Source organism: Brassica napus, chromosome C7 (genome assembly GCF_020379485.1).
Source record: "Brassica napus cultivar Da-Ae chromosome C7, Da-Ae, whole genome shotgun sequence".
Taxonomy (NCBI): domain Eukaryota; kingdom Viridiplantae; phylum Streptophyta; class Magnoliopsida; order Brassicales; family Brassicaceae; genus Brassica; species Brassica napus.
This window is the reverse complement of record NC_063450.1, coordinates 49,922,071-49,947,387: the sequence shown is the minus strand read 5'-3', so window position 1 is coordinate 49,947,387 and position 25,317 is coordinate 49,922,071. Positions and strand designations below refer to the sequence as shown.

Sequence of the window (25,317 nt, the reverse complement as noted above, 5' to 3'; positions counted from 1 at the left end):
TTTAATTTGTGTTCGGGCCTTCCATGAAGTCCTTCTAAAAGGCCTACTAGCTAAGTAGCATTAGCATAGAAGCTTTGTCAGTCGTGCACTTCCCAATTCGGAACCGTTATTGGAATTGAAAGCTTTCATAGAAATCTCGATTCCAATACACTTCTAAAAATACATATTTAAAAATACGTTAAAGCTTCCGTTTAGAAATCACGCTTCCATTTTAAAAACTCAGTATTATGAATAAGTAAAAAATAAAAAATTATGTTTTTAGTCTATATAAAATTCAAATTAATAGTATCAAAACTAGTACTATAAATTATCTTAGTGCATAATAGTTTTTTTATAAGAGATTTGTCATATATATTCAAATATACTGTGACATATATTTTGAATTATTAAAAATAATTAATTTGATAATATTTTTTATAAGCTTAACATGTTAGTAAGTTTATAATTAAAATATGTAGTTATAAAATAGAATAAAATTATTATAGATGAATAAGTGATTTTTATTTTGAATTCACTACAAGAAAACATAATCTTAACGAGTGCGGTTTTCCTCGTGAGTTCGTCTTTACGACGAATTAGCGAGGAACCACGTTTGCTCGTTACTCATCTGTCGTAACACATATTTCCTCGCTAATTCGTCGTAACGTAGCGAGGAATATATTTCGTCGTAAAGACGAAGTAGATCATTTCGTCGTAAAGACCACGTCAACATTCCACGTAAGGAGGTCGCTATATTTCCTCGTAAATACCTCGAAACAAATTCCTCGTAAACTACACGTAAATACCTTGAAAGTTTTTCCTCGTAAAATACTCGTTTATCTTTCCTCGTTATTTCCTCGTAAATGTTTTCACGTAAAATACTCGTTTATTATTTCTCGTTATTTCCTCGTAAGGTTTCCACGTAAATAGGTCGTACCTTAGCTACGAATTTACTTCGTTTTTATTATTTTACAGAATTTAAAAATATAATTAAAAAATAACTAAAATTATTTAATTTATTAATAAAATTAAAATTTAAAATAAAAATAAATCAATATGAAAATATTTTATATATAAATAAGTTTTGAATTTATAATACAACAACCGGAAAAAAAAAACTAAGGATCGTTCATCGCCTGGTAGAATTCATCACTCCTCCTCGTAACATCCGCCTCGTTATGTACGTCGGATGACTCGCCTCGAATGGGATGTTGTTGTCGCATGTTCCTCAACATGGACTCCCATTCCGGATTTGTGGCCGTTATAACGTCCAAGAAGCCCTCGACTCCATCCATACGAGATTTTGTTACGCAGCTGAGCGGACTCTCTACGCAGCTCAGTGACTTCATCATCCCGTCGCTGACCATAAAACGATGTCGCTCTCGGAACATCGTTGACGGAACCAATCTCCAACGTCCGTCCCTTTTTTTTAGGAAAACCTTAAAAACAAAAAATTAATATTGTTAGTAAAAATTTAAAGTTATATTAAATGAATAATAAAAAATTAAAATTTTTGAAAATTTACCTCCTCGTAAATCTTATCCACTTCAAGTATGGATAAGGTGACGGGTAATCCGTCGGTAGACTGCTGGGTCAGCTGAGTCTGGCGGTCTTCAACCCGAGCAACCACGTCGTTGTAGATTTGCTCGGACTTGCCATCTACAAATACGCCCGCCTTGTTCTTGTTGGTCCTCTCGTAAAGTTCCATAAGAGACGGGAGATGTCTCGTCTCTTTGGCCTAAAAAACATTTAAGAAAGTTAAAATAAAAATATATATATTAAAAATTTATTTAATAAAATATTTAATTACCATTTCCAAACGGACACCGGCGTGGGGTTTTTGGCCCGTAGTGTGAAGCATCGGCCCGTTTCCGTGCTCATTGACCGTGTTACGGGAGTTAGAGCAAGCCTGGGCGATTCTAATGGAATCAGGAAGGCGCCAATAACGGATGAGGCCATCCCACACATCCGTGGTGAGCTCAGCGGGTTTGCCACGCTCATATCCCTTCACGATCCAGTCACCCTTCCAGTTGGAGACCGTGTCCAACAAGCGAACTTTCGCCTTCGCGTTAAACTTCTTCCTCACCCTCTCAGTGATCCCCAAGGCCCAATTAAATTTTTAAAATTAATATCAATAGTATATTTCCCAACATTATCCACCTAATGAACACTAAATAACATAAAATCCGTAAACCTATCTAAATTCCCTATACTAACCACCTAATCTATCATAAACTAACAAATTAGAGAGGAATTAGAGAGACTTACCATTGCTACGAAATGGAGAGGAGGTGGAGAGGAAGTAGAGAGGAAAGAAAGAGTGAGCGCTCGGGGGTATATATAAGATTACATATCGTCGCAAATTCGTCGTAAAATTACGACGAAATAGCGAGCAGTTACAAAGGCCCGTATTTTTCAATACGAGGAAATTACGAGGAATCGCAAAGGCCCGTGTTTTTATATACAAGGTATTAACGACAATTTTGCTTACGTGGAATTAACGAGCCTTGCTTTCCTATAAATATACCCACAACTCTCATTCTCAAACCACACACAAACTCCCAAATCACATGCTATCTGAAATCACATTCCTGAGTAAAATCCTATTCAAATTATAAATATTTGAAAAAAATAGGAAAATGATAAGATATTAGAATTCATGTGGGCGAGACTTACGTATTATAATTGCTGGAAGTCTTGCCACATGTTAATCTGGTATTTTTATCCTTTTCCCTTTTTTTCTAGTTTTTACACTACGAGGTAATTACGACGATTTCTGCTTACGTGGAATTAACGAGTGTTATGTTTAAATCCTTTTACAAGGTATTTACGACGATTTCATCTAACGTGGTCTTTACGACGATTTCTGCTTACGTGTTTAAATCCCTAAAATCCGAAACCTCCAAACCTGAAACCCCAAACCCCAAACCCCAAACCCCAAACCTGAAACCCCAAACCCCAGACTTCAAACCCCGAAACCTCCAAACCCCAAACCCCAAACCCCAAACCCCAAACCCCAAACCTGAAACCCCAAACACCAAACCTCAAACCCCGAAACCTCTAAACCCCAAACCCCAAACCCCATATTCCAAACCCCAAACTCCATATTCCTTATTTTCATATATTCCAAACTCCATCTTTATTTTTGAATTTCGTCGTTATTTCCTCGTTAGCTTACGAGGTATTTACGACGATTTCTGCCTACGTGGAATTTACGACGATTTCTTATACGTGGTCTTTACGACGATTTCTGCCTACGTGGAATTTACGACGATTTCTTATACGTGGTCTTTACGACGATTTGTGCTTACGTGAAATTAACGAGTATTATGTTTAAATCCCTATAATCCGAAACCTCCAAACCCCAAACCCCAAACCCCAAACCTGAAACCCCAAACCCCAAACCTCAAACCCCAAAACCTCCAAACCCCAAACCCCAAACCTCAAACCCCAAACCTGAAACCCCAAACCCCAAACCTCAAACCCCGAAACCTCTAAACCCGAAACCCGAAACCCCATATTCCAAACCCCAAACTCCATATTCCTTATTTTCATATATTCCAAACTCCATCTTTATTTTTAAATTTCGTCGTTATTTCCTCGTTGGCTTACGAGGTATTTACGACGATTTTCTGCCTACGTGGAATTTACGACGATTTCTTATACGGGGTCTTTACGACGATTTATGCCTACGTGGAATTTACGACGATTTCTTATACGTGGTCTTTACGACGATTTGTGCTTACGTGGAATTAACGAGTATTATGTTTAAATCCCTAAAATCTGAAACCTCCAAACCCCAAACCCCAAACCTGAAACCCCAAACCCCAAACCTCAAACCCCGAAACCTCCAAACCCCAAACCCCAAACCTCAAACCCCAAACCTGAAACCCCAAACCCCAAACCTCAAACCCCGAAACCTCTAAACCCGAAACCCCAAACCCCAAACCCCATATTCCAAACCCCAAACTCCATATTCCTTATTTTCATATATTCCAAACTCCATCTTTATTTTTAAATTTCGTCATTATTTCCTCGTTGGCTTACGAGGTATTTACGACGATTTCTGCCTACGTGGAATTTACGACGATTTCTTATACGTGGTCTTTACGACGATTTGTGCTTACGTGGAATTAACGAGCATGCGTTCTTTATTTTAATATTTCGTCGTTATTTCCTCGTTGGCTTACGTGGAATTAACGAGTGTTATGTTTAAATCTCTAGAATCCGAAACCCCAAACCCCAAACCCCATATTCCTTATTTTCTACTTCAAATATTCCAAACCCCATCTTTATTTCTATTCCAAACCACAATTCCCACATTTGCTTATTCATAAAACAAACTCCCACATTACCTTATTCATAAAACAAACCCCACATTATCTTATTCATAAAACAAACTCCCTCATCTTATTCATAAAACAAATACATCAATCAGATACATCGACATTCTCGTCATCACTAGAAACATCATCATTTTCATTAAACTCGTCTTCAACAGCTTCGTCTGTGGCATCATCGGTAAGATCTTCGTACTCGTGATTATGCGGATCAATGAGAAGGATGTCATCAATTTCTTGTTCAGGTTCCTCGACTTCATTTATCTGTTCTTCTTGCAATGGTGGTTCTTCTCCACTGATGATTCGTCCTCGAGGTGTAACTTTGATCACTGCTAACCAATTTATACTTGAATCTCTCATCCGAGGGTATGGAAGGAAGCTAACTTGGTGGATTCAAAATTTCCTCGCTAAATACACGTAAACTATTTCCTCGTAAATAACACGCAAAGTTTACGTCGTATTTACGAGGAAATTGTTTTTCCTCGTAAAATACTCGTTAAATTACATCCACTTTACGACGAAACACTTTTGTCGTTACGTTACGAGGAAATAACGATGACTTTAGTTTTCCACGTAAGTTCCTCGTAAAATCGACGTAAATTTACGATGATTGTTTTTCCTCGTTAAATTTCCTCGCTAAGTATGTGTTTTCTTGTAGTGATTAGATATTTTTAATCATAAATTTTATAAATTATTTTATTTTATATTATTTATATATATAGATATAAGCTTCAAACACGTATTCGCTTCATAAATATTTTTAAAAGTTTTGCTTTTCATACGATTGCGCTTCCACGTGCTCGATTCCAATTTCACGTAACATAGCTTACCAGCAACATAATAAAAATAGTTTTTATACATTTTTATTTAATCTTTTAAATTTTCGTACATCTTAAATTTGAATATATGAAATATGAGTGGAATTCTAGAAACCGAAGGAACAGTCTAGTACAAACTTGGATAGAAACATAAAGCCGTACAACTCTGAAGTTCCCATATATCCACGTCACTCCACCCTCCCTTCCCTTCGATAATGCCAGCTCCCGTCGCCTCATCACCGGTTATCTCCGCCGCTTCTCTCTCTATACCTCTCCGTTCTCTCTCTAAAGCTGCACACCCTCTATTCAAACCCGTTTCCACCATCTCCGTCTATAAACCCCCGATGAACAACCTCTTCAACAGGCTCGGATACGGGTCTCGTTCCCAACAAGACCCGTCTTCCGCGGCTATTGCCCAAGGACCCGACGATGATGTTCCTTCGCCAGGTCAGCAGTTCGCGCAGTTCGGCGCAGGTTGCTTTTGGGGACTGGAGTTGGCTTACCAGAGAGTCCCTGGTGTGACGAAAACAGAGGTTGGGTATAGCCATGGGTTCGTGCACAACCCGATATACGAGGATGTCTGTACGGGCATGACGTGACATAACGAGGTTGTTAGAGTTCAGTACGACCCTAAAGAGTGCAGCTTCGAGAACTTGCTTGATGTTTTCTGGAAGCGTCATGATCCCACCACCTTGAATCGTCAGGTCATAGCTTTATCTTGAAAAAAAATCTTGATTTTATTGTATGCATTACATCATGTTGTTAGCTGAAACAGAACATGTTCTTTGGGATGTTGGGTTATGTGGAAGTGACATTGTCATTGCCAATATGTTGAAACAGAACATCATACTGGCTTTTACGTGCTGAGTTGTTTTTTTTTTCTTGATCGAGTAGGGGAATGATGTGGGGACGCAGTACCGATCAGGCATATACTACTACACAGACGAGCAAGAGAAGTTAGCTCGTGAATCTTTGGAGAAGCAGGAGAAGATCTTGAACAAGAAGATTGTGACTGAGTTACTTCCCGCCAGGAAATTCTACAGAGCAGAAGAGTACCACCAGCAATACCTGGCTAAAGGCGGTAGCATGGGTCGCAGACAATCAGCTGAGAAAGGTTGCAACGATCCAATCCGATGTTATGGTTAAGGAACTAGTCAGTAGCTCAAGCACATAAAAAGTGAGTTGTCTCATCAAAGTTCAGTACCCTGTAGATCGCATTCGTGTCTTGTCTTGGTCATTCTATCAATGGTTAATAAGCATCATATGCTGGTATAAATGTGTGTAAGTGTACAAAAACAACCAAAGTGGTGTATCTAAGCATCTTCTCTTGTATTCAAATATATAACGGTTCCCAAACCTAGTATATAAATAACATCTTCTAGGGTTAGTTACAGTCACATTTTATATACAAAACATAAAGTCTTCTTATCTCATAAACTCGTTCAAATGTGGCATCTCGGAGAGATGAGTACTAAAAGATATAAGCTGGAGTTACATCATTAACTGTTTGTTTCAGACTTCTAACTAATGGGAGAATGAAAATCACAATATACCTTTCTCCCATCTGGAAATCGAAATCATTTCCAGGCTCCATAATTTTATCATATTGACGAACTGAAGCTATACATCAACATTCTCACAATGATTTGTACTGCTCGATCAAACGGGAGGCATGAAGACGTGATGTTGGGACCACCGTGCATCCTAGACTATGCAGAAACGAGATCTGCCAACCCAAAAACATTAACAACAATCCTATCTCATCTTCTAGTTTTCGGTTGGCCAAAATGCAAGCTACACTGAAGTATTGTGCAATGGTTGGATGAATAGTACACAGCTTATTACCTGTTTACTTGTTGCTTCCGATGTGCCCATTGAATTTTCAATTCTGAGTTTCTGGAAATGCTCCTGAAACATAATTTTTCCCAAGTGTAAGGAGTGAGTTGACTTATTGTTTCTTGCTTTCTCAAAATAGACACATTACCTGTTTCTCTCGCATTATATGAGCTCGTGTGTCTGCAGGAAGTTGTTCCCACCTAAGTACCTGACATCCCCAAAATGCACAGGAACATGGGCACAACAATCTTAGTTCCCTTTTGTATATCGGCTCATTAATGTGACAGTGTTTTTGGATAACATGCTTACATGTTCTGCGTATTGGAACGCTTCATCGGAAGTCAATGATGATTTAAGTGCTCGTAAGACATCCTAACAAAATAGTGCAGCATCCAATTAGTCACCAAAGCATATTCTACACTCTGTATGGCTTAGTAGGCTTTAACCAGTAAGTTTATGAATAAATATCTAGATGAGACCAAATGAAATGAGAGAGATATACAACCTTGTGCTTCTCCTTCTTGATGGCCAAACGTTCACCAATCACAAACCTTACCTGCATGTACAAAAATATTGTCATCAAAGGTAAGCTAAGAACATTGCTTAGCGCTTACATCAAATGGTAGAGAACTGTTGCAGACAAATTGAGTATGCAATACTCACTTTGTCAATCAGCCTCTTCGGGTCCTGGAATGCTTGTTTCTTAGCCCAGATGTGAAATAAGTGAGAGACAACTGATCTAACCTCCACATCAAATCTGTTGAGGAAAAAAGTTACTACACCTTTGAATGAACCAGACGAAACACTGCCAAATAATATAGTTATGATGGCTATCGTAACCTCTTAAGAAAATTGTTCCCATTGAGTGCACATGCGGCTTCTATTGACTCCTCGGTAGCATCATCTACTGGAATGTTCATCATATTGTTATCGGTTGGTTTATTATCTTCATGCTTTAATTCTGTTCCAAAATCGGACACACTCTGCTCAGTCTTGTTTGGAAGGTTTTGATGAACTTTTCTGCAGTCATTTGTGCTCAGGTCTCCCTACAAAAAAGAAGTAAAAAAAAAACTCTTACTAGCGCTTTCACATTATCATGCATAAATTTGCTAACAAACTGAGTTCTGAACCTGTAGAAGATGGCTCGGAATCTCTTTAAGAAACCGTGAGGGTTGGAGCACCTAGATGGAAGATCATTAGTCAGACACGAAGTTTGAGAGGAAAATTTCACAAATCATGTGTAGCACTAACCTGCCAGTTCGAATCCACTGTCACGTACAAGAAAAATAATTTCTTGCGAGCACGAGTCATAGCAACATACAGAAGGCGACGCTCTTCCTACAATTTAAACAACCAACGCGCTAAATATACATTTCTAGAGGTGGGAAGTGGGCAGAGGGTTAATGAAAAGTTCAGGAAAATGCAGAGTGATACCTCAAGTGATGTTCCACCCTCCGATGCAGTACCGTTAGACTCATGCAATAGGGGAATCTCGTTATCATTAGCCTGTTCAGCAAAACTTGGATTCAAACTAGGCCAAGGAATTTTTTGTTTCATTGATTCTATAAAGAAACGTATTTGATATTATGCTACGTCCAAATCTGTCAACAGCTCGGCCAAAAAAAAAACAGAGATGAATTATACCTTGATTATGAAAACTACGTCCCACTCCAAACCTTTAGACTGCATAAGGACAAATAAGAGACATAAGCCGATATTTCCATTACCACCTGAAGTAACTAATTCTATAACTAATGGATTCCAAACTGTGGACTGTTCGAGTGGATGACAAAAACCTGATGAATGGTGGTTAATGTGACAGAATTTTGATTGTCATGTCTTCTTAGACGAAAATTTTCAGTTTCGCGCTCAGAGATATAGTTGATAAATGAGTTAAGTTGATTGCAGCCTTTCTTTTCTTTGACTGCATCCACTTCTTCTCCAGTTGTGGTGCAATGAGTGGAAAGAAACTCCGCTACATCATCCATTAAGTACTGGAGAACCTACAAAACAGGAAATCATTCCCCCAAAATATTTTTAAAACATGCATATGGAAAAATGATTGTTCAGAATTTTGAAGAGCAAAAGCCACGTACAGATCTAAGATCGTTGTCTTCATTAAGCAGTTTTCCCCCATCGTTATCCACAACTGCTCGTTGCTCAAGAAGGTATTTCTAGAAGTTGAAACAATATGAGCAGGTAAGCGGGATCGAGAAAGAAACAGTATGATATTGCACAAAATGTTTGTAAGGAAAGACGGTAAATCTTCAAAGCAAAGGCACATGTTCATAAACTATTTTCAAGTGAAAGTTATACTGTAGGCATATAATCATTTGATACTAATATCTTTCAAGAATGAAATTGGATTGTCAAGCATAAGGTCCAAATTTATTTCAATCTCAACATCGCATATCAAGAAAATTTATATGTCTTGCATGTTTTTGTAACTCTATAGATAACGGTCCAGGATAATAGTTATAAGCACGGCATCACGCAAGACACAAAAACTAATTTACCTGTGGTATCATATTTGCCACACATGTTACTACAGCTGAAAGTGATTGTTCCTGCAAATAATTACGAAGGCATTAGTAGTGCTAAGTTGAAATAAGCATGATCACTTCAACTAATGAGTAATGAGTAATGATTGATGCGTTCATTGTATCTAAAGACCGGGAAACAAATATTTTACCCTATCAACCAGCTTTGCTACCATGTTAAGAGTTTGCAACACTTTACGTCCCTGGGTAAGCTGGTTCCTGGGTTAATCAAACGAAGCTAATAAGTTTTACAGGACACATGAATTAAGGTAACAGGACTCTGAGGGGATATAATTTACAGCGTCTCATTCTTAGAATCTGGATATAGTGATATACACATTAAATATACACACAGTGTCACCAAAATCTGGGTGATAAAACGACATATATCAATCACACAAGTATGCATCATGAAAAACAGAAGCAGGCACATTTATATGAGAAAACTTGTATGTATGTCCCAGACTCCCAGTACATAAACCTAGAAGCAATTGGTATTTTCAATTCAAAATAAAACTAAAGCAGTATTATATAGCTTTCTTAATGTATTCATCAAGCAATACCTCTTGAAGGTACCAGAAATTTTGGCACTGAAGATATCAGTTGCAGCTGAAATGAAGCTGCATTTCCTACTAGTGGAAATTTTGTCAATATGATCTATAACCTGCAAACGGTGGTAAATAAATTATTTGACTAACAGCCTATGTCCTGATAGCCAAAGCTGAGAAAGAAAAAAGTATATTAAAAATAATCATAAATGAAATAAAACGAGAGCAAATGAGGTACAAACCCTTTTCTTTTCCTCTTTCTCAAAAGGAAGTAATGCCTTAAACACTCGTCGATACGAAAGATCATCACATTCGGAAAATGTTGTTCTCAGCATGGCCAAAATGATCCGTACAACCTAACGTCGAAAAATTATATGTATTCTCTCTATTAGATGGAGCTTATCCTCTGAAATATGCAAAGCTAAGGTAGTCATGACTCATGCGGAGGAACTTTCAATGCCAAGAGGTGAGATACATGGAGATCATGCAACTATTAAAAAGATGAGCTACTTATGAGGCAATCTACCTTTTTCCTGTAGAAAGCGACACCATGAACGTTGAATGGTATTTTCCTCTGCCGGAATGCATTTTGAAAGACTTTACCTGACACCTGAATATCAGTACATCGTCACTTACCAACACCTATATATGTTAAAGAGCCTTTTACGTTATGACGACATGTCACTGAGGAGAAAAGGGCTGACCTGCCTCCTATACAAGATGGCAATATCTCCATGGGAGCAACAAGGTGTTGAGGCATCATTCGTGATTTCAATTATTTTGTCAATAACAAATGCACACTGTGCTTCCTCGTTATGGCATTCCTTGACAGTAATCTATACTGGGTTGAAAAATCAAAAAGTTAGCCGTAGCGATTAACACAATTTCCCATAGAGATAAGTTCAACTTGCCTTAGATCCCTGAGAGTTTTCAGACGATATGCTTTTAGATTGGCACCGCTTCGTATTGTTTTTTATAATAGAAGATGCAGCTTCCACAATATGGCGGGAAGAACGATAGTTTTTTATCAGTCGGACCTGAACCAAAAGCAGTAAGATGAATTTTCAGTGACGTAAGCTTTTTGTTTTGAAGCTTGTGCATCATATGTGTTATAGTCTTTAAGAATTAATTCAGATCGAGAAGCCAAACCTCTTTGTAATTTGGGAAATTTCGGCGAAATGAATCAAATCCTGAACTGTCCGCCCCGTTAAAACCGAAGATGGACTGCGAGAAAAGATACGTCATGCTTCCATTTTCAAATAATCAAACAAAGAGAAGTCAGTTATGTTTGCAAATAAGGTACCTGATCATCATCACCAACAATAGTTATGTGATTATGAGATCCTAGCATTCGTAGAAGCTTGTACTGCATTGTGCTAGTGTCCTGGAATTCATCAACTATGATGGCTTTCCAGGTATCTTGGCATTCCTTAAATACTTTCATTGCAAATACACGTAAGCACAAGGAAATATCGAGTGTCATACATCTTAAAGCCAGAAAATTTTATTAATGTGGCTTTACCTTCAGGAAAGTCGGAGAGCAGGGTGACCGAACAACTAATCAAATCATGATAGTCCAGAGCATCACAAGCTTTAAGGATATCACTGTAGTTTCCAAGAATTTTTGCCTGTATCAGCACAGGTAGACTATTCATATCGTATGGTCTAATTCATACTATAGATGCTTGAAAGAAAAATCTAGCTGACTTACTCCTATCTCATTGCCCATCTTACGGCACTCCTCCGGAGTTCTACCGGAAGCCTTTGCCTAAAATGCAAAAAAAAAAGTTGAAAATAACTAATGTTATGAGAAACTAAATGTGAAAGACAGTATACACGCACTATCAATAGACAATAAAGTAGATTATTTAATTCAGGATTGTCAACCTGGGTCACATATTTTTGCCATTTCTTTGATCTATCCTTGGCATATTCAGGACACACTGCTCCAGCACCGGCTCCACTCTGACCTTCCGCAGATTCACATGCACCGGATGTACTGCTTCCGTTCTTCCCCACCTCATATAAACGCGTTGCTTCAATAATTGCTCTTCTTTGTTGCCCATGTCCATACACTGAAAATTCAGATGTACGTTGTAACCTGTGACGGTAGGAAAGGTATAAGGGACACGAATCCATGAATCTATAACCTTAAAGGTGTCAATCAGTGTCATGTAACTAACAACTACAAACGAACAGTAATACAGAATTAGTGAAATCACCAAACCTGCAAAGCAGATAATTATACTAACAAGTAGAGATTTTCATCACCTAAACTTGTTTTCAACTATTACCTCCGTTTCCTGGCGTTATAGGTTAAGTCACCAAGTTAACAACATACGAGGTAAAAAAATTCAGTGTTGGAAAAAAAAAAACGTTTCACGACCTCTACCTACATTTTGACTCAAGATTAACCACCAAAGGAAGAACTAACAAATTTACCAAGCAATTTAAAACCCATATTCTCACTTGTCTGCGTGCATCCGGCAAAGCTGCAAGGAAAATGAATGGAATGTGCTGATTGTTATTTCTTTGGCTGCTTTCTTTCCAGCAGATTTTCCTATGCGCTCTCTCATCTCAGCGGTTGCCGCTGTAGTGAAAGTCATTGCAAGGATATTTGATGGCTGTAGACCCTATTAAGTTAAAAAGAACACAAAACGTGTGAAGACAGTTTCAAATCTAATTTCATAAATAAGATCTCAAGTACGGAAGATGTTTCAAATCATTCACAGGCGATAACTGATCATACCTCATTGAGCAACACTAAGACACGGCCAACCATGGTGGAAGTCTAACATGGAAAAGGGAATAATTAGCACTGACAAAAAAAGTCTTGCGTCACAGGAAAAGTAGTGTAATTAGATACCGACCTTTCCACTTCCAGGACCAGCAATAACCATTAAAGGAGTTGAAATATCACTACAGGCAGCATCACGCTGTCTATCATTCAAAGACTGCATATATTTTGAACACTCCTCAGGCATGCTAGTGATCAATGCAGGATCAGCAGCAACGGTAGCCTCTTCATACTCTAACTTGACCTCGGAGTCTGGCTCAGACATTTTAACACCCCTAGAATCCAATCCACCCTCAAGGTCACTGCTCTTATTATCTTTAGACGGTGTCTGAGTCATGCTGGTACTTGGAGTTTGACATGCAATTTTCCTCGCTGACTGTTCACAGATAGCGTCAATCTCCTCCAAAACGGAATCATCAAGTTCATCATCAAGAAGTGAAGAATTGCTCTGATAATCTCTGGAAGGAGCCTCAGTCATGCTGGTATCTGGAGTTTGACACGCTGCTTTTCTCACTGACTGCTCACAGATAGCGTCAATCTCTTCCAAAATGGAATCATCAATCTCATCATCAAGAAGCGAAGAAGTAGAGCAACCACCACCATAGCTTAGTGTAACTCTTTCTGACTCATCTTTCAGAGGAGTTACAAATGGGTCTGATGAAACTCTGTCATCCGCAGAAACCTCAGAACGAGATGCATCTAAGACCTCCTTATCCAGACTAAAATCAGGAGCAGGGATGCTCATACCAACATGAGATGACTCGAACCCTGGTTTAAAGCGTTTGTGAGGAGGTGTATTCGCTGATAACTCCATAAGAGGGGTCCTTTTGAAGCTAGAATGGTGAGAAGTGGATTCACTACCCATCGATTCCTTGCTTCTGCAACGCCAAGTAGAGAAATTTATCACATTTTACACCAAATCCGATGAACCCAACGCCAATCAATTGAAAAGAAGAGAAGAAATCGAACCTTTTAGGAAAAGGAGTGGAGGAGTTAGCTGCATTCTCAGATAGCCTTTTCGCGATCCTGAAGCACTGAGAGATCCGAGTCGTATGACTGTGCTCTTGATTCCACATTCCTCTGTTCGGCGGGTGATTCTCCATCTTCCTCGCTCACTTTTTCCCAAGAAAGAGAGGGAAAATTAGAACCCTAACGAGACACCGTGTTCCGACAAGGGATTATCTTTTCCGGTCAATAGATATCTCAGTTGGACCTTGCCCTTATTGGGCCTAACACATATTGGGCCGTTAAATAGATATATTAGTTGGGCTTCACTAATATTGGGCCGCAAACAGTTCTATCACCGCAAAACACAATCAAACTTCTTGAGAACCGATTACTTACATAGGAGCGATCTCTAGTACATGTACGAAACTTTCTAACAGAAACGTACTTGAAAGTTATGAAACATGACAAAACTTGTTATGAGAAGATTTAAAGATGTAATTGCATATATTTTTAAAATACATTAGAAAAGAAAAATTGTCAATAATTGTGACACGTACATTTTAGATGAGCCACCGAACGAGATTAAATAAAACTGTACTGCAAAAGAGAATGGTCGTACATATGATATGTAGTACTGTGACATGTACGATGCAACCAAAACCAAACATAAAACCCAAAGACAGAGATCGTTGGCGTGTGTTCTCCTGACTTGCCCTGAAACTTTGAGGTTCTGATTCTATCTATGGTCCACTTTGTAGCTTCCTGTTCAAGTTTTGCTCATCTCTTACTTAAGTTTAATTTAATTTGTATATCGATCTATCTATATGTTTTATGTGTGTCTGTAAGAATATTGATTCATTAATGACCATCTCTCGATCGATGCTATGTTGTTTGGAATGTGCAGATTCTATTATAAAAGAAATGGCTGCTTCAAGTGCTGTAACCGCTGACTACGTTCTCAAGCCACCTCCATACTCTCTGGTATGATTTCATTTATTCATGGTGGGAACGGTCAAGTAGGGTGTTCACGTCGGATGTGAGGACTGTTAAAAGCATAAATTAAAACTTGGGGACCTAGAAAATTGTTCTCTGTGTTCTTTCCTTAGAGGACCTATTGGAAAAGTTTGGAGTGTTAGAGCGATTTTGATGAAATATTGTTTGGTACAAAATTTGAAAGGATGCTTTGGAGCCGTTTATGAGCCGACAAACTCTGGAGTTTCACTGGGGCAAGCATCACAGGGCTTACGTGGACAACCTCAAGAAACAGGTTCTTGGATCCGATCTTGAAGGCAAGACCTTAGACCACATCATCCTCAACACTTACAACAATGGCGACCTACTCCCTGCTTTCAACAACGCTGCTCAGGTAACAATATAAACCCAATTTCTTATTTGGGCTTTTAAAAGGGTGTATGATTGTTTAGCTGATTCGGTGATGTGTATATATGTAGGCATGGAACCACGAGTTCTTCTGGGAATCAATGAAACCAGGTGGTGGTGGAAAACCATCAGGAGAGCTTCTTGCTCTGCTTGAAAGAGATTTCACTTCTTATGAGAAGTTTTATGATGAGTTCAATGCTGCTGCTGCCACTCAATTCGGAGCTGGCTGGGCCTGGCTTGCTTGTAAGTTGACTGATCTCAGTTTTTTCCCTTCAAGGGTTTCATGTTGAACAGCTTCACATAAATATTTTAATCTCTTTCCTTTCTCTTCTTCCAGACGCAGATAACAAACTCAAAGTAATGAAAACTCCAAATGCTGTGAATCCCCTTGTGCTTGGTTCTTTTGTAAGTATTCCAATCAAGAACTTGAATACAGAGTTAACTTGATTAGAAATCATCTTACAATTATTACATATTCTTAAAAAAATTAATCATGGTGTTGATTTCCTGCAGCCATTGCTTACCATTGACGTCTGGGAGGTATAGTAAATACTTTATAGCCCATATCAAATACAGTTTTTGTCATAGTTTATGCTACAATTTTATTTTATTTTTGGTAATAAGTTTATGCTACAAATTTATTGATCTCTTTCTTTAATCTTCAATTTGCTACATGGAACAGCATGCTTACTATCTAGACTTTCAGGTAATGTAATATTATAACATAACGGTTCTTTTTTCAGTTTTTTTTTTGTGGATTGTTGTAATTTTTTTCTTTGTATTTGAGCAGAATCGAAGACCGGATTACATAAAGACATTCATGAACAATCTTGTGTCTTGGGAAGCTGTTAGTTCCAGACTTCACGCTGCCAAGGCTGCTTCTTCCTCTTCTGCTTAAGCAGGAATCAACAGACATTTTCGGACCACCTCTCTCTTTTTTTTTCAAAGACCACCTCTCTCGTTTTGTAATGCGTCATCGAGTTATGCATTACCGAAGTTTCTCAATAAAATATTGGTCGTATAATAAGGACACAGCTCTCTCTTGTTGTAATGTGTCATTCATCTATTTCTTGTCTATTAAAATTTTATTTATCGTGTAAATTTGTAATGAAAACTACCATGTTCTCCTATTTGTGGGATGTTTTTTTGTGTGTATTAGTTTTCACTTGATCTCTGTTTTAGGGTCTGCTTATTTGTCATCTATAACTCGCATGCATAGTCCATATTTGAACAGCATATTCAACGTTTTTTGGTATATCAAGTCAACTATTGAATATTTTTAGCATTTCCATTTTTTTTTTTTTTTTGAACACGTGCATTTCCATTATAATATGCTTTTTATACATTGAACTAATTCGAAGGCTTTCTATGCGACCTATGTCCTATTTACGACATATTGCCCTGCATTTTTTCTATGATATTTACTTGGGTTCATATACCCAAAAATACCTTTACTGCATTTTTGGTCTATACAAACCTTATTTTATTTCCTTCTAACATTCAATCAATATTTGTCGAAGTAATCCCAACTTTATCTTCTCTATATATTTTTTTTTATCCAGTTAACATGTCTTTTAATTGATTTTAATAATTTTTTCATTCAGTTTTAATGTTAAATTTGTTTTCTATTTTTATTTTATTTCATTTTATTTCTCTTCTATTTTATTTCATTTTATAAGAAGTAAAAGTAAAAACGAATACCATACAAAAAATTATTTTCTACACATATACAATTTTATGTTAATACCCCTAAAACCGATATTTGTGTTTTATTTTAATAGCACTAAAATAAATATCGTTTGTTTGCAAGAAAATATTTTTCCTTCTTATTTTAATTTAGATAATTTTAAATAGGATTGAAACTATAGTATTAAACCGTCAGGTTAGGTCACAGCTCATATTTAAAAAATATTTTGTGGATTTTTCTATGGTTTTTTTTTTTCTAAAATATAGTTAGAGAATGGTATATATGGCGAGACCCAACCGAGTATTCTTTTGAAGCTTATCTATTAACATTAAGTAGATATAGTTGTTCACAATGAAAATATATTTATCATCTCGCTATATAAATAGATAAATTTAAAATCGTAAATTTTCAATATAAGATGTTTAACACCTTTCCAAACTCAGCTTAAAGCATGATTATTGGGAGGTTTTAGAGTAGAGTTTTTAGCGGAATATAAGAACATGTCTCTTAACTTTTAACTAAAAAAGTTAAGAACCGGTTCTTAAAACTCTTATTTAAAAACTCATTTATTAAATTAAATTTATATAAAGCCCATAATCTTTTTTTTTGAGCTCAGAACCTTCTACTACCTAATTGATCAATTACTTATCTTTTCCCTTTTTATTGAAAAACTAATATTATTTAGATGTTTAATTACAATTTGAATATAGTTTCTAAAATGTTGACAAAAATGTATATAGTTTCTAAAATATTCCGGAAACTTAACAAAAAACTAAAAACTTTAAGAATATCTATCCAAAATCTTATTAAAAATTACTATCAATTCTAAGACGGGTTATACAACATATTAGTGTGAATAAATATATGGGTTAATAATTTAGTCAACAAAATTTAGTCCCTCGCTTTGAAAACCCGGTTCAAAATCTAGTATTCAGCTTAAAAACCAAAGATTTGGTATCCGGTCTTTAATATATACGGATCAAAGATGAGTTGACCGAGAAAATAGCAAATAACAACATATCATGGGCCCAAGCCGGTCCACGTCTCTACTACTTTTTTATTTCTTTGAATTATTACGTATCAGTTTCCAGTTTCATACAATTTCCACATGCTGGTGGACTATATTTTGTGTGTTATCTTTTTTTTTTGTGCATTATCTAATCAACTCGTCGTTGAATAGTGACCGACGCCATTTTATATACTATATAACAAGAAGGACATAGCATAACGCATTATGCGAATATCTCATGTTGTTTCATATGACATCCCAAAGAGTTTCATAATAAGATCTTTAAGAGCATTGACTTGAGATGCAAGAAAGAAATTATTCTGTTTAATCATCCTTTTTTCTTGGTCAGTTTTTGTTTCCCGTTAAAATCTTCACTTAGAGAGGGAGGAATCTGTGCATAGCGTAAGCTTTGAAGTAAATGACTATGACTTCTGACACAGAAGAAGAGAACAGCAGCGACATAAACCGCCCTTAATCCGGTGATGGAAAACGTTGGAGGCGCGGTCGGGTCCAGCGTAAGGGAGAATCCGGAGACGAAACAGAACGGCCTGGTGAACCAGATTAATCACTTTGCAGGGAAGCCAGCTCGGTTGGACCGATCGAAGTCAACGACCGGTCAGGCCTTGAGTGGGCTCAAGTTCATCAGTAAGGCTGATGGTGCGGATGGCTGGACCGCCGTGGAGAAGAGGTTTGAAAAGATCACGAAAACTACTGAGGGATTGCTGATTAGGTCCAAGTTCGGTGAATGCATAAGTAAAAATCTGCATGTAAAATCAAAGAGTCGTACCGAAATCTAACTCTGGAAATGATATGCTAATTTAATTAGAGATATTGATATGTCGCAGGGATGAAGTCAAAGGACTTTGCCTTGGTATTGTTTGACGCATTAGCTAGAAGAAAGCATATGACAGGGGATGTGATTGATAAGGATATGTTAAAGGAATTCTGGGAACAAATAAGTGATCAAAATTTTGATTCCAGGCTTATGATATTCTTTGACATGTAATTTTTTTTTATCATTACCTATTTTCCCTGCTCCACAAGTTATTCTGGTAATTAGTCTAAAGTTTGAGCCAAGGGGTTTAATGAAATGCAGGATGGATAAAGATGGCGATGGTAGATTAACCGAAGACGAAGTTAGACAGGTAAATGTGTTTAGACCAATGAGGTCTTGATTGTTTCAGATGTTAATATCTGCATTCGCATGCGAAAAGTTTTAATATATTTTCATATTTGATCTTTTCTGTGTGTGTATGTGAAATTTAAACACAAATTTATGCTAAAAGTTGTAAGGTCATTTAGAAAAATACACAATTAACTTTAAAACAAACAATCAAAATCTTAGTAATTTTCTTTGAAAAATCTGAGATTGTTTAATGGGTGGGAGATTAAATTGTTGACTCTGCTCTCTTTTTTTGTGTTTCGAAGATCATCAATCTTAGTTCGTCTACCAACAATCTGTCAGCCATCCAGAAAAGGTCAGCTGGATATGCAGCAATGATAATGGAAGAGCTTGACCCACATAAAACAGGATATATCTTGGTAAACTTTCTTGATGATGTTCCAAACCTATTTTTCTTTTGCCTTTATATTTTGCTGCTATATGTTGGTAACGCTAGTGAATTTATAACAGGTAGACAACCTTAAAAATTTGCTTATGCAAGCAGAAACACTACCTGAAATCACAAATAGTGAAGAAAGAAGGCAGCCGGTTGAAAAGATAACTAAGAAGTTTAATGATACGCCTTATCCTAGCCCGTCTAGGACAATGTACCGTCGACTGGGATTCTTTGTTCTAGATAGCTGGCAGAGAATTTGGGTGATAGCGCTATGGCTCACTATTACTGCCATCCTCTTCACATACAAATATATTCAATACAAAAATAGAGCAGTCTATGAAGTGTTGGGGCACTGCGTGTGCTTTGCTAAAGGTTCAGCAGAAACGTTGAAACTGAATATGGCGTTGGTTCTGTTACCTGTATGCAGAAATACCATCACATGGCTTAGAAATAAGACTAGGTTTGGTGTTTTAGTCCCTTTTGATGACAACATCAACTTTCATAAGGTAAAACCAAACTTTTTATAGAATATGTGTAACCAACTTTATATGGTAGTGGGTGGTTGAGAAATAGTTTATAATTAACGATATGAATCAGAGATCATCGACTGCACTTTGATGTTGTTTAATATACATGTTGTATACTTGCCAGGTTATAAAAATCATACCAGTTTAGATGCTATAATATCTCTGACATTTATAGTTACATTACACTTAACCCTATACAGGTTATAGCAGTGGGAATTACGATAGGAGTAGGCATACACTCGATCACTCACTTGGCTTGCGATTTTGCACGGCTGATCGCAGCAACTCCAGAGGAATACAAGCCTTTAGGAAAATACTTCGGAGAGGAGCAACCTAAGAGATACTCACATTTTGTGAAGTCAACAGAAGGTATAACAGGACTCCTAATGGTTCTCTTGATGGCAATTGCTTTTACACTAGCGCTGCCTTGGTTTAGACGAGGGAAGCTAGAGAAAACGCTTCCAAAGCCACTAAAAAAACTCGCTAGCTTCAATGCCTTCTGGTACACTCATCACTTGTTCGTTGTAGTCTACATTCTCCTTATCGTCCACAGATACTACCTGTATCTCAGTAAAGAATGGTACAAGAAAACGGTGAGTATTTCGAGGTTTCAACATTATTCAGTTGTAATCTCAGCGACCAAGAATCATGTCACTAATTAATTCAAGGGTATTTTTGTAGACGTGGATGTATTTAGAAGTGCCAATAGCTCTATATGCATGCCAGAGACTGATACGAGCATTCAGATCCAGCATCAGGACGGTAAAAGTTGTTAACGCTGCGGTTTATCTTGGAAACGTATTGACTTTGAAAATGTCAAGGCCTAAACACTTCAAATACAAAAGTGGTCAATACACATTTGTAAATTGCCCAAAAGTCTCACCATTTGAGTGGTACGTTAAAAATCCACTCTTAAGAATCAAGAACCATAAACCCATTTTAATGTTGATTCATGTGATGATATATATCACTGCAGGCATCCATTTTCAATAACTTCTGCACCGCTGACGACTATCTGAGCGTGCATATAAAATCAGCAGGAGATTGGACAAAGGCTATTAAAGAAGTTTTCTCTGAGGTCCTACTTACTTCTAACAGCACCTCCATCCATTAGGACTCCTAATGGGTTCTTTAGATTAAATTAGTGTTTATTTGTGTGATTTGAAAGCTTAAGGACCCCTGTTAGTCTATTTAATTTTTTCATCCTCTATTGGTAGAAACTCCATTGAAGTTCTTAAAAATAATTTTTTCTGTAATGAGATAAACGAAAACTAAAACAAAAAACAAAAAAAACTTCGTCTGATCATGTGAAGCACAAATTCAGATACTACCACAGAGCCTTAACCAATTATATTAAGCATATCGATTCCACAAACAATCATTTCCACCATCGCTAACTTATACAAAACAGAGGAAAACTTAAGCTTAAGCATATCGATTTCCAGAAACAATGTACTAGTAATCTAACAGACTTCACCGTCCTCAATATTATCAAAAAATTACCATCGACATCAATTTTAAAAGACAAGGGATGATTTCTTACCGATAAGGAGATGGAGTCGAGATTCCAGACGAGGTTCGAGAGAGAGTCGAGGAGGTTCGAGAGAGAGTCGAGGAGGTTCGAGAGAGAGAGGACGAGACTTGACAGAGAGACGACGAGAACGAGATTATCGAGCGACATGACGGAGAAGTCGAGAATGAAAGTCACCGGGAGAGAAGACGGAGAAGTGGAGACAGAGACGACGAGATTCGACAGAGAGACGACCAGGTTCGAGATAAGGACGACGAGACTCGAGAGAGACGACGCGATTCGATTCAGAGACGCCGAGAACGAGATCACCGACCGAGAAGACGGAGTTCTCGAGAATGAAAGTCACCGAGAGAGAAGACAGAGAAGTGGAGACAGAGACGACGAGGTTCGACAGAGAGACCACCAGGTTCGAGATAAGGACGACGAGACTCGAGAGGGACGACGAGATTCGATTCTGAGTCGCCGAGAACGAGAGAGACGCGAAGATCGCGAAGATCGCCCAGAGAGAAGACGGAGAAATCGAGAATGAAAGCCTTTGGCTTTCTCGCGAAGGAGAGAGAGAGCATTGATGTGCGGTCCAATCACAAGGCGCCACGATAGGGCTCCCAACCGAAACTAGAAAGCCCAATTTAGAGAGCGATACATTAATTTGGGTTTATTTATTTATTTTTATTCTGTTTTGTTAGGGAATTTGGGCTAAGTACTCCCCGATGGAGCTGCTCTAAATCACTCAAAATTAGATATTCTACGCCCTTATTTCAAAAAAAAAATTATATTTTTTTGGTCTTTAAGTGTGGGAAAGATAATTCGAAAATGTCTCAGGTGACGTCTAAACCACCTCCGGTTAGAGATACGTCGCATGGTGCAAATAATCCCGAGTAAGTATACTTTCCAACTATCCTATAAAAATGATTCAAAGAATATGTAAGAAAAATATGCAAATTGTTTTTTTCTAAACGTAAATGAGAACTATTATTATGTTTCAAACGTCCTTAGTGAAAACCATATATAAAAAAATAAGAATACCATATATAAAAACTAAGAATTATAAAAGAGTCAAAGAGAAGTAGTTGTAATAAAAAAATAAAAAATAGTTGTAAATACTAGTCAAAGACTAAAAGAAAAGTCGTTATATTTCTAGAAGCTCGGTAGGTATGATACGTAATTTCCACTATGAAAGCAGCTTTCAGTTTTAAAAACCACATATCGAGTTTCATTATATTGATCATATGTAGAATAATAATTCCTACCTAACTATATATTGTTATTCAAAAGACTAGAAAACATGATTATGATTAGATAATCATGTATGTTCCCACTTGTTATCTTTGTTATAACGACGACCAACTACTATTCCACAGTTACCCCAAAATCATGATTGATGGTCCATATGGCACCTCAGCACAAGACTACAACAAGTACGAGGTGGTTCTACTGATCGGTCTTGGGATTGGTGCCACTCGAATGATCAGCATTATCAAGGACATTGTCAACAATATGTATGCCATGGAAAATGCTCAACTCCGCCAAATGGAGAATGGATTGGAACACGAGCCACAAGATAAGACAGAAAATTTCAAGACGAAAAGAGCTTACTTCTACTGGGTGACGAGGGAGCAGGGCTCGTACGATTGGTTCAAGAACATCATGAACGAAATCGCAGCACGGGATGTTAACAAAATCATAGAACTACATAACTATTGCATTAATGTATTCGAAGAAGATGACGGCGCCCGCTCCGCGCTCATACGTATGCTTCAGTCTAGCTTATGCCAAGAGTGGTAAGGACATTGTCTCTGAGACAAGGGTCATGTCTCACTTCGCCAAACCTAATGTGGAATACGTCTATAGAAAGATAGGCATGGATCATCCAGCTGGTACTAATGTTGGTAAGTTATCTCTCTCTCAAGCACACATCAAATCAAGCACTAAGCTACAGCTATTCTTCATATGACACTAGCATTTATATATCATATTCAAGCACTAATGTTGGTAAGTTATCTCTCTCTCATTTATATGTGTTTTAAGTAATGATTATGAAGAAGCGAATATGATATAAACATGGAATTGTATATATAATCGTGCAGGAGTGTTCTATTGTGGATCACCATTTTTGGCAAAGGAGCTAAGGCGTCTCGCTTTGAAATTTACACACAAGACGAAGATTAGATTCTCCTTCCACAATGAGAACTTCTAATTAATGACACTGAAGGTTATACCCACAATGCTGATTAAGCATGATGACCAAAAAGAAAATCCCTTATATATTAATTGAGGAACATTTGAAAAGATGTAACCTCAATTTTGTATTAATTAAAAGAGGCCCCAATGCATAGGTGGCACTCAATTAGGTAGTCAATTACATTCAATTGAAAAATAAGTAGGTCCACATTCGATTTTTATATGTTGTTAGATACATAAGTTGGTCAAACTATATGATATAATGATATGATATGATATTTTCTTTCCTTAAATAAAACCTACGGAATTACCATAAATGACTAATATATATATGACAATTAATGAGTTTAATAATAAAGATTTGATAACAATGTATATCTCCTCCATCATTTTTTGTTTAATTTTATATTATTAAAATAAATTAAACAATCAAATTAGCTATAAAAATAAAATTTAGTTTTTTTCGTATATGTTATATTTTGAATTTTTAAAAACGACAATAAATGACTAAAACTATTAAAATTATTATGTTAAAAATTAATGATCAATTGGTTTAACATTTTTATTATAAGAAGATACACATGATTTTAAAACCATATGAGTAAAAAATATCATTTAATAATAAAATAAATAAATATATATATATATATATTAAACACTATATACCATAAGATTACATAAATATTTTAATATTAAAACTTTCAATGAATTTTCAAGAACATTTATAAATTATAAATTTATTAAAGATTTCAGATTGAAAATTTTGTTATCGATGATTTAAATATTTTGTTATAAAACGATATGAACGATCATAGAACTGTATGATTATAAATTCTTATTTAATAAATAACTATACAAAATATACTGCTCCTAGAAAAATAGGTTGGTTCATCTTAACTTATATTACACTTTTTATTAAACTAACTATCGAATTGATAAATAACGTACCAAAAAATATTTTGCACTTTCCTTAAATAAAAGCTACGAAATTACCTAATATGATTAACGTATATGTGAAAATTAATTATAATGAATAATAAATATTTGATAACAATTTTTGTATCCTAGTTCTTTTTTTAATTTTATATTATTAAAATATATTTAAAAATCACATTAAATATATAATAAAAACATTTATAATTTTTCTTATATGTTATATTATGAATTTTTCAAAACGTCTATAAATTATTAGAAATTTGAATATCCCCACTCTGAAAATTTTGTGATCAACAGATTATTTTTTTTGTCATAATAAGTTACAAATGATCATAAAATTGTATTAATATGAACTTTTATTTAATATTATAAGAAGATACACATTATTTTAAAACCATATGAGTAAAAAATATCATTTAATAATAAAACATATATATTTATATATATATATATATAGATTATACTATATACCATAAGATTACATAAATATTTTAATATTAAAACTTTCAATGAATTTTCAAAAACATTTATAAATTATAAACTTATTAAAGATTTCACATTGAAATTTTTGTTATCGATTATTTAAATATTCAGTTATAAAATGATATGAATGATCATAGAACTGTATGATTATAAATTCTCATTTAATAAATGACTATATAAAATATACTATTCTTAGAAAAATAGGTTGGTCCATCTTG

General features: G+C 36.2%; 2 protein-coding genes and 2 pseudogenes across 2 annotated transcripts; 3 read left to right on the top strand and 1 right to left on the bottom strand.

Annotated features, from left to right (window-relative positions):
• The first annotated feature begins 5,100 nt into the window (after positions 1-5,100).
• On the top strand, positions 5,101-6,311 carry LOC106411226 (annotated as a pseudogene).
• A 166-nt stretch (positions 6,312-6,477) lies between these two features.
• LOC106411227 (ATP-dependent DNA helicase SRS2-like protein At4g25120) lies at positions 6,478-14,046 on the bottom strand. The gene is made up of 29 exons (XM_048763120.1): positions 13,828-14,046; positions 12,932-13,736; positions 12,811-12,852; positions 12,531-12,694; positions 11,949-12,162; positions 11,773-11,829; positions 11,584-11,689; positions 11,365-11,498; positions 11,211-11,285; positions 10,973-11,098; positions 10,766-10,897; positions 10,588-10,671; positions 10,304-10,417; positions 10,077-10,177; positions 9,666-9,732; positions 9,490-9,540; positions 9,070-9,147; positions 8,770-8,976; positions 8,618-8,656; positions 8,408-8,479; positions 8,225-8,311; positions 8,104-8,154; positions 7,814-8,019; positions 7,637-7,730; positions 7,479-7,529; positions 7,283-7,345; positions 7,122-7,181; positions 6,983-7,045; positions 6,478-6,863 (listed from the first exon to the last, which is right to left on the bottom strand). The coding sequence occupies exons 1-29, from the start codon at positions 13,959-13,961 to the stop codon at positions 6,774-6,776; spliced, it is 3,567 nt and encodes a 1,188-aa protein (XP_048619077.1). The 5' UTR covers positions 13,962-14,046; the 3' UTR covers positions 6,478-6,773.
• Positions 14,047-14,420: 374 nt separating this feature from the next.
• Positions 14,421-16,341, top strand: LOC106411335 (superoxide dismutase [Fe] 1, chloroplastic-like). Its single transcript, XM_013852083.3, has 8 exons — positions 14,421-14,533; positions 14,711-14,787; positions 14,984-15,172; positions 15,258-15,429; positions 15,524-15,591; positions 15,700-15,726; positions 15,869-15,892; positions 15,977-16,341. The coding sequence occupies exons 2-8, from the start codon at positions 14,728-14,730 to the stop codon at positions 16,082-16,084; spliced, it is 648 nt and encodes a 215-aa protein (XP_013707537.2). The 5' UTR covers positions 14,421-14,533; positions 14,711-14,727; the 3' UTR covers positions 16,085-16,341.
• Positions 16,342-17,835: 1,494 nt separating this feature from the next.
• LOC106408453 lies at positions 17,836-23,696 on the top strand (annotated as a pseudogene).
• Positions 23,697-25,317: the final 1,621 nt, after the last annotated feature.